Raw genomic sequence first — 14,719 nt, 5'->3', positions numbered from 1 at the left:
GGCACAGAAAACATTTAAAAAATACATTAGCTATTGTTATCATGCAGATGATTAAAATAATACTCCCTCCAGATAACAGTGAGAGTTTTCTTAATATTAGAAAAATTAATAATAATAAGCACTTTGGAAAATAATTTTGCTTGCCTCTAAACATGGAGAATAGCAGCCACTTTCCTTTTCTTCCCTTTATGTAGTAATGATTGTTACCTATTACAGTTTTATGATTTTAAATATCGTACACTAATTGTTCATCTTTTAATACCCTAGAGGCAAATGTAAAGGGGGAAAAACCCAGCTTTTAGTGAGCTGAAATGAAAAGTGACCCAAGTTTAATCACAGTACCTCTTATCGAAAGGAAAATCATATTAAGTTGGGTACCTAAAATTAGGATATATAAAATAAGGGAAATACACATTTTATTTCCATTGAGACTTGAGGATGGAGTTGTAAAGAAATTCAACTTAAATAATTTATAAAGAATAACTAGTAATGGCAAGTATTGTGAATAGCCTACATCTCTGATATGTGTATGACTCATGGGGATTTAGAAGTATTAGTTTAAGTAGAAGAGACCACAGTAGCATCACCCATCCCCATAGCTTTGAAATCCTAAATTTTTCCCTAGTTTGGCTAGGGAAAGCCAATGTTACATTTTCTTACAGAGTGAGAGCTCGCCAGAGGCTGCCGTGGGTGTATAATAAATCGTTTGGCTACTAAGATCGTTTCTGGGGTGATAGTGAAATCTAAGTTCCCTTAAGTCTTTATAGGAACAGTAGAATCTGATATTTTTGTCTTCCTTTGTGGTTTCAAATATGTATTTTGAGTTTTAATCCTGTAAACCTTTTGTTTTAGTTGTGAATAGCTTATCGTTTGGGAAATGTAGATAGCTCTATATTGAATTAAATCAGTTGATTCCTATTATCCCAGATTTCAGCTAGTGTTGGGGTCATGACCACCACAGCAGATGGGGTGAGACTTTGTGCTTCATCAGGTATCAGCTGCTATACGCAGTTCATCCCTTTTAAAAGAATGTGAGTTTCCTTCTCAATAGTCCATGCTTGTCAACAGCAGAATTCTGTACAACCAGTTTTCACTCTTGAAAGCAGTCATTTAATATTTCCTAGAATATAATATTTTCTTAGTTAATTAGCAAAGTGATTGATACAGAAGATCAACAGCTGGCCATCAGCACAACTCCATTTTGTCTGAAAGAAACTTCATATGTTTTGACATGCCGGAATACCACCCAGCTTTGAATTTGCTACTGAAGCAGCTCAATCTAAAACTATTCTTTTATTATTTCTTTCTCTATTTTGCCACAGACGAGCATCACAGAATCAGATCCATTGAGAAGGAACTGCTTGCTTTGCCAACACAATTAGTTTTATAAGAAGCCTCTGCTTCAGATTGTTCTTCTCCAAAGTCCACGTTGGATGGCTGCAGTTCTTTTTTAAAAATTTTTTTAAGAGCCTCCTTTCTCCCAAGAGCCTCTAAGCAGATTTAGCAGACTTAAAATGACTCTTCCACAAGGTGTTTTCAGTGCCATCTCACAAACAAATGAAGCAGTGGCTTTTCGACTTTTGGGGGCCGACTTTTTCTCTCTCTCTTTTAATTGTCATAAAACCTGTCCACTAGGCCGGGCGCGGTGGCTCACGCCTGTAATCCCAACACTTTGGGAGGCCAAGGCGGGTGGATCACGAGGTCAAGAGATCGAGACCATCCTGGTCAACATGGTGACACCTCGTCTCTACTAAAAATACAAAAAATTAGCTGGGCATGGTGGTGCGTGCCTGTAATCCCAGCTACTCAGGAGGCTGAGGCAGGAGAATTGCCTGAACCCAGGAGGCGGAGGTTGCGGTGAGCCGAGATCCTGCCATTGCACTCCAGCCTGGACAACGAGAGCAAAACTCTTGTCTCAAAAAAAAAAAAAAAACCTGTCCACTGGTGAGAGTTTTTCTTCAGGGTTAGGCTGTCTTCTCTCCAAAAAAAGAAAAGATTCTATCTTGCTTATGAATGAAAAGGCCATGCAACCTATCCAGCTATGAAAAGGAGTAAGAGAAAAGAAGTCTGGGGTTTTCACCTTCCAGTGTGAAAAGCAAAAGGATTCAATGATTATTATTATTTTTTATGGTTTATTTTTATATTCCTGTTTCTTTTATTGCCGTTAGCTTATTTGATAAGTGATTTTTAATGGAAAAGCTAATTCAGATCTTCAAGTTTAGTGGATGAGTGTCACTCTGCATAAACATTCTACAGAGGGAATTGCACCTCTTCCTTTTATGGGATCAGACAGCTCAGACCTTAAGCATCATAATTACTTGGCCCTCTTAGTGATGTGGGCCCTGATTAAAAAGTTGTATTGAGCTTAGAGTCTTTTAAAGAGAAGGCAGCTAATGTGATGGTTGAAATTGAAGCAGCACAGGCAAGGATGCTATAACTACTCTCTTTTGTCACAGTCTTCCTTGAAAAGAGTTTTCACCCTCTAATCAATGTTTTCTCTCACAAAAGAGATACCATCCTGTATGTAAATCCAAGTTGGACTGTGTTTGACCTCCATTCTTCAGCCTTAATGTCAAAAACCAATACACACAAAGGTAGAAATGGTTTGATGCATGTTAGTCTTTAAAGTCAAGACTCTGGTCACCTTTGGTTTGGCTTGGTGTAAGAGATCATTCTCTTGGGAGAGAAAAGCAGAAATTACTTGCAAACTGATGTTAAAGAAATTTCATGAGGACAAAAGAAATTTTGCATAATTCCTTCCAATAACTTTTTCCTAAATTACATAATTCTTTCCAATAACTTTTTAAAAACCTGACTATTTTCTAGTGTGTAAGTTGAGGGCGGAGTTGTCGAAAATCTATTCCCGAGGTAAGTTTTCTTGGCCTTAGACCTGTGTAAAACCTAGTCTGGGGACTCTGAAAGAGAAACCTTGCTGTGCTATTTCAGAGCTGCCTCTACCCAAAGGAACTTCAGAATATAAGGAACATTAGAAGACATGGGAGGTTTGAGAAAATGGGCCTTTGTGTTACATGGTGTGGTTGGTGTTGAGTTAGACCCTGAGTGGAATGCATTGTCGTGAGCCACCACCCTAAGCATCAGTATTCTTGGCTATTCTCCCTTCATGTGCATTTTGGAGTTAAAGGTGAAATTCCATCTTTAACCCCCTTGTGGTTGTCTGAGCAGTGATTAATGAACTAGATGTGATTCCCTGCAGACCTTTCAAAGGGTGGATGAAGGATGGAATTTCAGCCATTTTTTTAAAACCAGGCCTTTTGCTTAATACAGCTTTTAAAATTAATGTCCTCTTTTGAATGCCAAGAAAACAAAAGGAATTTCTCAAAAGTGGATGCAGCTTGACACAATAGACCTTAATTGGTGTCAAGGAGATGTTAGGATGAATGGGAAAATGCCCAATAAGACTGAAAAGTGGAACCTTGTTATGAGCTGTCATTTCAACGTGTATTTCAACTACAGCAAAACTGAAACATATTTGCCATATAGATCATAATGACTCCAAAGGAGCCATTATACTCTATTATGTAATTACATCATCAAAGCATGCATAGTAATCAGCTTTTAGAATTCAATGCTAATCAAACATACCTATAGTATGTGTTTAAACGAAAATAGAGAAGGTTAATTTGCCATTAGTCAACTAAACAAGAAAATAAATACAGAATATTCATGAATAGCTTAATGTTGTATCAGATGATATTTTTTGTTTTGTATTCTGGGGAAATCAACAATTTTAACCGAAGGAAAAAACCAGCATGGAGGAGGATTACTTTTTAACTTGCCATTCAAAAATTTGCCTCACCTTTTACTGATTATAAAAGATTAAATAAAATATTCTTTCCTTTTATAAGCTCAAGTGACACAACAGTAATTATATAGCAGAAGATTCTTTTGAGATCCTGACCATCTCCATGCCATGGGATACAGTGTTACAGAGATGCTACATAAAATAAAGCTTTCAAAACAACAACAGAAACCTTTGAGCATATACTGCTTTTGTAATTAGCAATAAATCAAAGGTATTATTTAGAAAGAGCTAAGAATAGAAATATCTTGACGAGTTGGTCAGGAGGTCTGGCATCTACTCGGGGCTGGGCCTCACGCTCGCCATATGATTTCAGGTGTATGTACTCCCTGGGCCTAAAGTTAGAGAGTTGATCTAGAAGTTTCTTTCTATTCAGTTGTATTGATTCTGGATTCCATAGGGTTCTATAAAACACACGGTGATACAGATGAAGTGTTCGAGTCAATGTCCTCTCCATTGCTTGTTGAGTTGGTTTAGTTTATCTCTAAGCTTGTGATCTGTGTGGCTTGTATTCATAATTATTTTCACTATTAAGTAGACAGTCTTTGGAGCAGACAGTCAACATATTCGACTTCCTGTTTGGTGTAACAAAACATGGATGAGGATCAAAAAGGTTAAGAGAAGCTTTGTAAACAGCAGACAGATTGATTGCTTTTGATTTTAGATAAATATTAAAGTGTTCATGCAGGTTGAAATGTGCCTGTCTAGGAAATAAAGAATTGCATTTGTGTTGAAGAGGTCACAACCTTAACCTTAAATCCAGAGTTGATGGGCCCGTCTCTTTGGACACTGGTTCTCACTGTCTCTTGTCTGCACATTGGATTCCTAAAAATGTTACTGAAATACTTAAATAGAACTAAATTCTTTCATCAAACGCTTTCGTGGCTTGAACTTCGAATAATTTATTTTCAAATTACTTTTACTGTAATTCTTATTAATTCAAATAGGTTTCTGATTTGATATAAAACTCTGTAAATGCAGGGAACAGTTTAATGAATTGAAAGATAGGATTGAGTCTTTTAAAGGAAATGTACAAAATATGCTGACAATAATTGCTTAGATAGAAATCAAATCTTAATAGCTTTGTTAATGATTTGTAGTGAGCGCTGTGTTTACGTTGACTTGGGGGAACATATGCAGTTAGAAAGATTTTTCCCTCTGGGTTTCAGCAGAATCTTAATTTTTTTCTTTCTTCTCCTGAAACGTACTCAACTCTGTACTAGCTCTCAGAAACGTTAACAGGAATTGCAGTGCCTCTACTAGTGATGGTTTTTTTTCGGGTAGGGATTAGAGGTTCTTCTTCTAAGTTGAGCACATCCTGAACAGCGTTGTAAAAATAGTATCCAACAGAAATGAGCATAATTGACAAGCCATTTGAAGCTTCAAGTCAGCGAGGGCTCATACATCTACAGAAAATAAGGTTTCCAAAACGTGCTTCTTTGAAAATTTCAAACCTAGGAGGGTAGGAATGAATAACCCCGAGCCTTTCATTTGTGTAAAATTTCAAGAACTATAGTGGAGTTTTTAAAGTAATAGCTTACATTGATCATCAGCAGGATGATTTTCTTTTAACGATCTGTAGTTTTGGTTTGACTCCTCCTGTTTAGACAACATGACTCTGCTGATTTGATGTTAGGTTCAGTCTTCGATAGAGCAGAGGGTTTTCCTAATATGATTAGTTTTCCTAATATGATTTTGCTACTATAGGAGTAGGTCAAGGAACTTTATTTACTCTTTCTCTGGTCAAACTGTCATCCTGTTAAGAGTTGCCAGTGCTCCTCCTCTATGTCAGTGAGAGTTTACATAGCTGCCATAGTATAAAATCAATTCTGTTTTAACTGTGACTTGCCCTTTTATTATAGTCCTGACTAGAGAGACTCCCCCAGTGTAAATGAAGTGCTTTATTTATGAACAGCCAGGCAGTGGGGGTGAGATCTTGTGGTGCTGGCAAAAGCCCCGCCATGCACTGGTAAGAAAGGCTTTCTCTAGGGGCAGAGTGCCGAGCACTGAAAAGAAGGAAGCAGTAGTAAACAAGGTGTTTTACATTCAGGACAGTTTCTCTCTCATCTTAAAGTGTGTAATTGTGTTCTGGATAAAATATGGAAATAAAAAAAATCAGAAGTTGCTCATAGGCAAATAACCCTCTTTAAAAGCAAGTACATTTTCCAAGGCAGAGCCAGTATGAACCGTGGCATCAAAGCCTGATGCTGGCTGGTAAAAAATGTAAGCTGTATGGGCTGGAGAATGTAGTAGAACCAGGTTCAAGCACCAGCTTGGCCACTTAGCTGAATGACATCAGGCAGCTCATTTAAATCTGTCTCAGGTTTTTCATCTTTAAAGTGGGGATACTGAAAACTCCAGGATTTTGAGAGAGAAAAGTATGTCAAGCATCCTGCACAGTACCCAGCCCTGGATAAACATTTGTTCCCTTCCCCATGTCTCATTTAGGATTTGCCCTGTCACCTCCCTACGGGGGCTGTATTGTTAACTGAATAGATTCCAGTCGGGGCAAGTATTTTATGTAATGTCACTGAAATGGAGTTTATAACAAAATGAGGTTTTAGGAAAGAATCTGTAAACTATGTTAATTGAAGATTGAATTTGTAGGGGATTTATGTGCCCCGTGTACCCCCCCAACTCCAACAACTCTGCTGTCATGGTCATTAATGTCATGGTCTTGTCATTTGCTAATCATAAAAATAAATTTTATCTTTCTTTAGACAATAAGCTTTCTCTTCATTGTCATGAATGTCCTAACAACCTCTAGTTTACTACAGGGGCTTGCTTGTAAGCAAATGGGACTCTCCAGTGCCATGGTTTTATTTTTAGAAACTGTCTGGCAAATCTGGGAGTTATAGGAAATATAGTTGCTGATACAAATTAAAATCCAGTTTGATTCTTTCTCCTAAACCTCACTCATATACACTGATTAGCAGTCAAAAATGTCTATACATGCCAGACATCGTTCTACCCTTAAAATAAATTATCTTGCTGTTAGCAACCTTATTTAATGGCTACAGTATATTGTATTTATTTGATTTCTTTTGCCCAGAACATGTGCTGTTTCTGCTGTGATATTATATCTGCTAATTGAGTTTTCAAATATCAGAAAGGTTTTAAAAATGGATTCTTTAAGAAAGGCACCAAAGTTGCCTATTTGTACCCTTCTGCTACACATCAAATCATGTTTTATAGCAACCTAATTGTCATGATATCTATTTCAAGGGGAAATTTATCAAGTCACAGTGCACCCTTCTGTTTGGAAGAAATATTTGAGGATGTGAGCAGAAATTATTTTTACATAAAGGCTTCAGGCAGTTTGGAGTACTGACATACATACCGTATTTTCACCGCTGTCATTCACTTCCTTTGCCTCAAATAAATAGGTCATTATTATTCCTTTGCAGCCATCTTATGGCGCCTTAAAGTGTGGAGCTCTGTTTAACGTACCTGCTGTCCAGCTGACCCATACAATTTATTGGTGATTTTTACAGAATGACATCCTTGGGCCACCACCATCAGCCAAGGCCCTTTGATATCTTTCAGCAAAATATTTCATTATCACTTATAATTTTTTAGCATTAGTATTATAACCATGTTAACATAGCTAGGAATTGGCATTTTCTGAGACACCTGGATTTTAGGTTAGCCTTAGCCATTTTAGAAAATAATACGGTCATGATGATGATACCACCATGGAATTGCAGAGCGCACTATATGCCAGAGCACAGCAAGGGCAAACATTTGCAGATGGAAAAATTTTACTTGAATGATTTACTCAGTAGTGGCACATTAAAATGGTCTGGCCTTATAATACTTAATTGTAAGTGATAATTAAGAACGTTCAGACTTTTCTAGAAAACAAAACCTCATTCTGTTTTATTGTCGTCATTACTTAAAAGACAAAATCATGGACAACACACCTCTTTTCCCATCCCCTATATACATGTTTTGTAACCTTAATATGAATGAGGTATGCTACTCTCAGAATATACTAGCCTTAGGATTTCAATAAAGAGCTAAAATTAAAGCATATAGTTATTTCCATGGGAACTATTCTATTACAGCATAATTGAATTGCAACTGGCCTTAAGTCCCATTGGCTGCAAGATAGTAGTCAGGATTTTTAAGGCCTTCGTTTATGTTGACCGGATTACTGCTTGTCACCAGGCCTTTCCACATGTACCTTTTGTAAATGGAAGATTATTTGTGTTGCTAATATACTTCCTTTGATAGAAGAAATCCCTCCTAAACCCCTCCCAAACCTGGTAAGACCCCATTTGGTATTCTAGTCTCCTCAAAGAAAGTCCTATGACATAAGACGGTTATAGCACTTGAATCACACAATTTGATTTTTTCTTAATTTTCTTAGTAGATTGTATTACCTGAGGCTGTAAGAGTGGTGGCCTTTCTGTACACACTTTGCCAGGGCCAGCAAAACCACCTTGAAAAGCTTGCTTGATTATGGTAGGAATTTTCTTCTCCTTGTTCTTTTCTCTAATCTGGGAATAAACTTTCTCCAGCTGGGTTCTGAATTCTGTTTGTCACAGTAATCCACTAAGGAAAAAATAAGCATCCATTCATTTATTTTTTTCTGATCACCTTTTCTCTTTGTTGTTATTCTATAATACTGTTCGGCATACTAAACCTCCACTGCTGGATCAAGCTGGGGGAATTTACCCTCTCACTCACTACAAACCCAGTGGGCCTGCATTCTCACACCCAGGTTAATTCCCTGGATCATAGAGCTTGAGGTTGGATTTCATTTTGGTCTGCTCCTCAAGCACCAGAAATTTTTGTTTATCTGTGGCCCTGATAATTCTTTTTTCCTTATCCTTGTAGTTTCCTCTCTTCTAATCCTTTGCCAGGGGCTGGTCTATTTCTAGGTGGATTTGCCTTAGACCCATCTTAGCCACCCCTCTCACACTTTCCCAGTGTGTCCTAGCAGGGGAAAAAAAAGAATCCTTCAACAGAAGTATGATAGCAGGTGGAAACCCTCCATTCATTCTAATTGCGTCTCTATACTGTCTCACATTTTCTTTAGATGAGTATTTATCTTTGACCTTTGTTTCTTTATGTGGCAACATTTTTTTAAAGAGCAAATAATCTGCCCCTGAGTTGGTGTAAAATAGCTACATAGGGAGGTCCTTGAGCGCAGGAGCCTTTGTTCTTGAATCCACACTACTTCCAGTGCATAATGGCTTAATAAATCTTTGGATTCGATGTCTAGAGAAATGATGATGATGATGATGATGATGATGATGGTGATGATGGTGACAGCAGCAGCCGCCGCTGTTTATTCAGTTTTATGAGAAACTAGACACAGTGCTAAATGCTCTATATTTATTACCTTTTTTCATCCCCCTCATCAGCCCTGTGAGAGAGTTTTTAATTACTATCCCCATTTTTCAGATGGGAAACTGGCTCAGGGACTTTAATTAATTTTCCAGAGGTCACATAGCTAAAAAGGAGTCGAAGTCTCTCCCTCCCTTTCCCGATTTTCCATTACATCTGCTGCCTATATCACACTTTTTGTTCTGTAAGTAGTGATAAGTTATCGGTTTTCACCCACATTGCAGCTTCTTAAAGGCTAGTACAGCGTATACTTCTGTATCCCCTACTATGCCAGGTACGACATTGAACACTGGATAATTACTTCATCCTTTGGTTCTGAATTGAACTCACTTCTCCTCCTACCTGTGCTGTAGGTCATTTAGGACATTTATGAGGTGCCCTGGCTGCTGTCACTAATCTTAGAAGCAAACGGTGGCTCACGCCTGTAATCCCAGCATTTTGGGAGGCCGAGGCGGGTGGAACACGAGGTCAAGAGATCGAGACCATCCTGGTCAACATGGTGAAACCCCGTCTCTACTAAAAATACAAAAAATTAGCTGGGCATGGTGGCGCGTGCCTGTAATCCCAGCTACTCAGGAGGCTGAGGCAAGAGAATCGCCTGAACCCAGGAGGCGGAGGTTGCGGTGAGCTGAGATCGCGCCATTGCACTCCAGCCTGGGTAACAAGAGTGAAACTCTATCTCAAAAAAAACAGGAAGCAACAAACTAGGGCAGATCTGGAGATGAGCCTTATATATTAGTGAATGTGAAAGCCTCGACTTTTTGACATGTTCTGAGGGAGATTTTCTCTAAATGGCTGGCAGGGGGTGGGGGTGATCTGCAGATACGGGTGTCAGTTCAGAGATGCCTGGGACTTTGGGTGGGTCATGAAGGTGTGAGTGTCGGAGAGCAGAGTAACCGACTCCAAACCATAAGCCTTTCCAGGATTTTATTGAGATCCCAAAGAGTCAACAGTCAGGTAGGCCTCCCTCCCACACGATGAACTGCCTGTTGATTGGGACCGTCAGCATCAACTAACAAGATGAGATTACTTATTGAACCCTCCTACCTACTTCGGTAAAGTGGCCCTTGAGTTTCTGTGAGGCTGACCAAATAGCTTAGCTCAAGGGCAGGTAAGCTAAAGTTGGCCGTGTCTAACTTCCCTACTCCATTTGTGAGAGCTTCAGCATTCACAAAAGCCAGTACACTGACCTTTCCAATATCTCTTCAATATATTACTCAACTAGTACAAAGTACTAGAGGCTGAAACCTTTTGCATCACAGCTTTCGAGGGTGTGACAATTCCAGGCTTAGTTGTCTTTTGTCTCTAGATCTATCTTGGATTAATAGACTTGTTTTCTAGACCATGGAGAAAGGTATTAGAGCCATGCTAAATGTTGCTACTTGTGTTCATTTTCTAATATGCTTATTTCCCACTTTAATAGATCCCATTGATCACACTTAATGGATGGAAATTTTCCTTTGACCTTTTCTTCCCCTTTTTTTAAGGTGATGGACAGAATCTGTTTACGAAAGACGTGACAGTGATCGAGGGAGAGGTTGCGACCATCAGCTGCCAAGTCAATAAGAGTGACGACTCTGTGATTCAGCTACTGAATCCCAACAGGCAGACCATTTATTTCAGGGACTTCAGGCGTAAGTTTCCATCCCTATAGTTGTAGACGGCAACTTTTTTTTCCTACATGTTGTCTTGATAAAAAGATTGCTAAGGCCACCTTTTTAAAATTTAATGTTAGATGCTTAAAGTTTAGTCAGTTCTTTAGAGGGAAGAAGAGACAGGCAATCATAATCTTTCTACTTAATAGAAACCTTGAATGGCCCCTTTTAAAAGTAAGGCAGTCTTACTTTGCAATAGAAATTGATTGTAGTAATTCGAGGTGAATTGCAATTGAGTCCCAAATACTTGGCTGACACAAACAACTCAAACAGGGCAAGGCAAAGAAAATATAGCATTCTGAAAGGTAATCCCTTTGGTTTGGAGATTGAAGTTTCCAAGGTAATACGTGCCTATAAGCATAAAACCAGGTCTTCTCTCCTCATAGCTTTTGGCATATGGAAGTGTCCATATGCTGAAATCTTTCCAAATGTAGCATCACAAAAAACAAAATCGCAACTAACTTGTGTATGATAGAAATGGTTCATATGACTGTCAGGGCTTGGTAAGGGTAAAAATCAAACCTTTTGAAAAAACCTTGTTATTGGAGAGCATTGGTGCCAAACTAAAGTGAAACATGTCCCTTCCCAGCTGCTTGTCCCCTTCCTCCCCAACACCTCAGGGTCATTCATGACCTGTGGAAAATGGTGATAACCCTAAGGAACGTTTAAGAGGATGAGAGAAGATAAAAGGAGATAAGCCAGCTTCTTTTTCTTAAAGTTAATTTTTGTCATATATTAAGTTAGTCTTTGCCAAAATTAAAAAAGGATTTTGAAAGAGAACATTTTAAATAAATAAGAAGCCCACATATATCAGTTTTGCAGTGATTCTGATTCCCTGCTTAATGCCTAACCAGTTTCATACTGTGAAGCCAAATGTACTTAGGAACCGCAGGACCAGTTTAAGACCTCTGTAGGCCCTAGGTCATCCACTTTTGACAGCTCCACCTGAAATCACATCAGATATGTTAAGGTGCATCCAAGTTAATTAGGCTTATCTTGCTATTAAGATTATTTTATTATAAAGTTTTAAAAATAATTTTTCCTTTTGCTTTTGTAATGAATATTAAGGCTTTGAAGCCCTTGTTTTTGAAGGCCTTACTTAGAATTTTTGAGGCATTTTAAAAGGCTGTAGGCCCTAGTCCCTGAACTTCCAGTACCCAAAGGCTAGGAGACACTCCCTGCTTCAGGAGATGCATGACGTGCTTTTTCCTTTTGTTTTCTTTTTTTTCTGAAAACGTATATGAATAAGTGCTGAAAACTGACAGCATTTGGAATTGTGCCAAGATAGAGGTGTGTGTAGCTGGGTGTGTGTGTGTGTGTGTGTACACACACACTCATGCGTAAGTTTCCTTTGGACAGGGTTATTTGTCTACATGAAGTTACCGCAAACACTTAAAATAGTAAGTCAAGAAGTACCAGATACAGCAAGATTTAATAAATAATTAAGGAAAATAGACTGTCCGTCCACCTTCTAACAATCACTAATTCTGTATTTTGCTTCACAGCTTTGAAGGACAGCAGGTTTCAGTTGCTGAATTTTTCTAGCAGTGAACTCAAAGTATCATTGACAAATGTCTCAATTTCTGATGAAGGAAGATACTTTTGCCAGCTCTACACTGACCCCCCACAGGAAAGTTACACGACCATCACAGTCCTGGGTAAGAAATGCATGTGGGACTTACCCAGGGAAATGGAATGGGGATAGCCCTTAGTACCAGACAGCTTGCGGCAGCAAGGAAAGGGTTAATGGTGAAATCTCCTGTTCAAACTTGTTTCAGGAAGAATCATCGCCCATCTTGCTGAATTTTAAAAATAGCCTATTTTACCAAATGCTCTAAGGAATGGCAATCAGCAGTCTTTACAGATTCCACCTGCTCTTGGGTTTCAAACCTCAAGCTTCAGAAGCAAAGATCAAGAGAATTTAGAGCCCTCAAATGAATCACTCACCACATGAAATGTTATTGCTTTTAACTACCAGGATTTTTTTTCTTCCTTCGTGCAAGAGAAGGGGAGATGGGCTACCAAATCTATACCCTATGGCAGCGCTCAGTTATGAAATCCACGTAATGATTTTTCCTTCTGAGTTACATCCTCGTTTTAAAATGTTGTTGATCTCCTTTTCGTTGGCTTGACTTATAGCCTTGTTTATTGCCTATACTCTAGATTACGCTGCAAAAAATTATGCCCCGTGAACATATATTTTGCCACAAATTGCAGTCATTGGGCATAAAAGAGTTAAGAGCATTTTAACTGATGATAAGCAAAGAATTGTTGACAGGCTGCTAAGGTGCACCTCTAGTAAGCTGAGTGTCTTCATTTATGATCACCAGATTGTGAGTTTCAGCAAAATTCCAGTAGTCAGGTTTCCATGTTTATTATATTTTAATATAGTCAGCAGATATTTTTGTGTTGAAGGTGGTCTGAATTAGTCACCTTTAGACAAACTTACTCTAGTGCATAACACCAGCTGATTTGGATTTTCTTGAAACCGAATTTTCAAGGACATACACTATAGCATGAGGCAAGATATCTGATTTACACCTTCGGGAAGATGATGAATCAAAGTCTATTTGAGGCGGCAGACTGCAGCTTTTCAGTGTAATGATATCAAGATTAAAGAGGAAAGATAAATATGAAGGACATTTTTGCTTGGTATGTGTGCACATATATGTATTTATGGATGTACATATTGAGCTGCTGCCTCATTACTTTATTTAAACACAGCTGTAGAAGGGAAAATTTTTTTATTCATTAAGCTAAAACATATGCCTAATGCTCATATATATGTTCTTGATAAGAGGAGTACTGATAAAGTTGTGTTTAAAATCTGTCCATATAATTTCTAATCTGGTCTATGTTTAATGATAGATGGCTTTCAGGTAGTCGTATTTGCCACTATTATGATCTTAACCCAGATTAGACCTGTAGAAATAGTAAGCATGGAAGGTTGTGCTGGGATGACTATTTTGGTCTTTTGCAGATGTATCAAATTCACAAGCATAGATTTGAAGTTTTCTGTCCATTTGCTTGTATCGGAGTATTTGAAAACTCTTTGCTTGTTAGAGTAAGTCATTAGCAGCATAATCTTCAAATTGACCATCTACTCGTTCACCCTTTGCCTCAACATCATTTATGGAATTTCCGCAAAAGTGACAATCATAAAATACAATCTCTTTATGGTATTTTTAATTTTCAGAGAATTTTACTACATATACCTTTTTGTATTTATATGTTGTTTTCGCAGGAGTAAAATCATAATAACAGGCTAGACATCTTGCCCAGGTTACAGAGCACTCAGTAAGAATTAGGAATCTCAGCATTTGGAATAGACCTTACAATTTTGTCGTACAATTACAACCTTTGTGTCTTCCAGTCTAGGTTGTTTTTAGTTAAATACCAAATGCTTTTAAGGTTTTTTTTTTCCTAAAGGCGCACATCTTTTGCTTTCAGGAGTATATCTAGCCATTGGCAAGAAGTTACTACTGCCTGTCATTTTCTGGTGCCTGGTACATTTGTTCTCAAAACCACTGCTTTGGATCAGTTTGGCTCTGAATATACCTTGTGCTTGGGAGCCAGTGTGCCAGCACTAGACTTTTGAGAGGCATTATGTCTATAATCTTTTTTGAGGTCTGATTATTCTAGTAGTAATAGGTTCCTACTTGTATTTTATAGAAGCATTAACTTAAATATACTTGAAAGTAGCACTTTCAAGTATAAAAAGTAGTAGATGTTCTTTCTGCAGATATTATGCATTCACTTAATATTCTTTCCATTTAATTTACTCTAGGATTCCTTGACAGAGTAAAATTGTTGTCATCAGTGTTTGAGTCTTTCATTTTCCAAAATCTGACAATTTCCACTGATACTCGTATATTCAAACCTTTCTCAT

General features: G+C 38.1%; 1 protein-coding gene across 26 annotated transcripts in view; it reads left to right on the top strand.

Annotated features, from left to right (window-relative positions):
• Positions 1-14,719, top strand: part of CADM1 (cell adhesion molecule 1) — a 336,780-nt gene that overhangs the window by 250,692 nt on the left and 71,369 nt on the right. For all 26 annotated transcript variants that reach the window (XM_035264633.3, XM_002754498.5, XM_035264632.3 and 23 more), the window contains 2 exons: positions 10,663-10,809; positions 12,336-12,488. In XM_035264633.3, the coding sequence (XP_035120524.1) occupies positions 10,663-10,809; positions 12,336-12,488 (300 nt within the window). The remainder of the gene's footprint in view (positions 1-10,662; positions 10,810-12,335; positions 12,489-14,719) is intronic.

The sequence above is a fragment of the Callithrix jacchus genome, chromosome 10 (genome assembly GCF_049354715.1).
Source record: "Callithrix jacchus isolate 240 chromosome 10, calJac240_pri, whole genome shotgun sequence".
In the NCBI taxonomy this organism is placed as follows: Eukaryota; Metazoa; Chordata; class Mammalia; order Primates; family Cebidae; genus Callithrix; species Callithrix jacchus.
The sequence above is the reverse complement of the archived record's forward strand: the minus strand, read 5'-3'. Positions and strand labels throughout refer to the sequence as shown.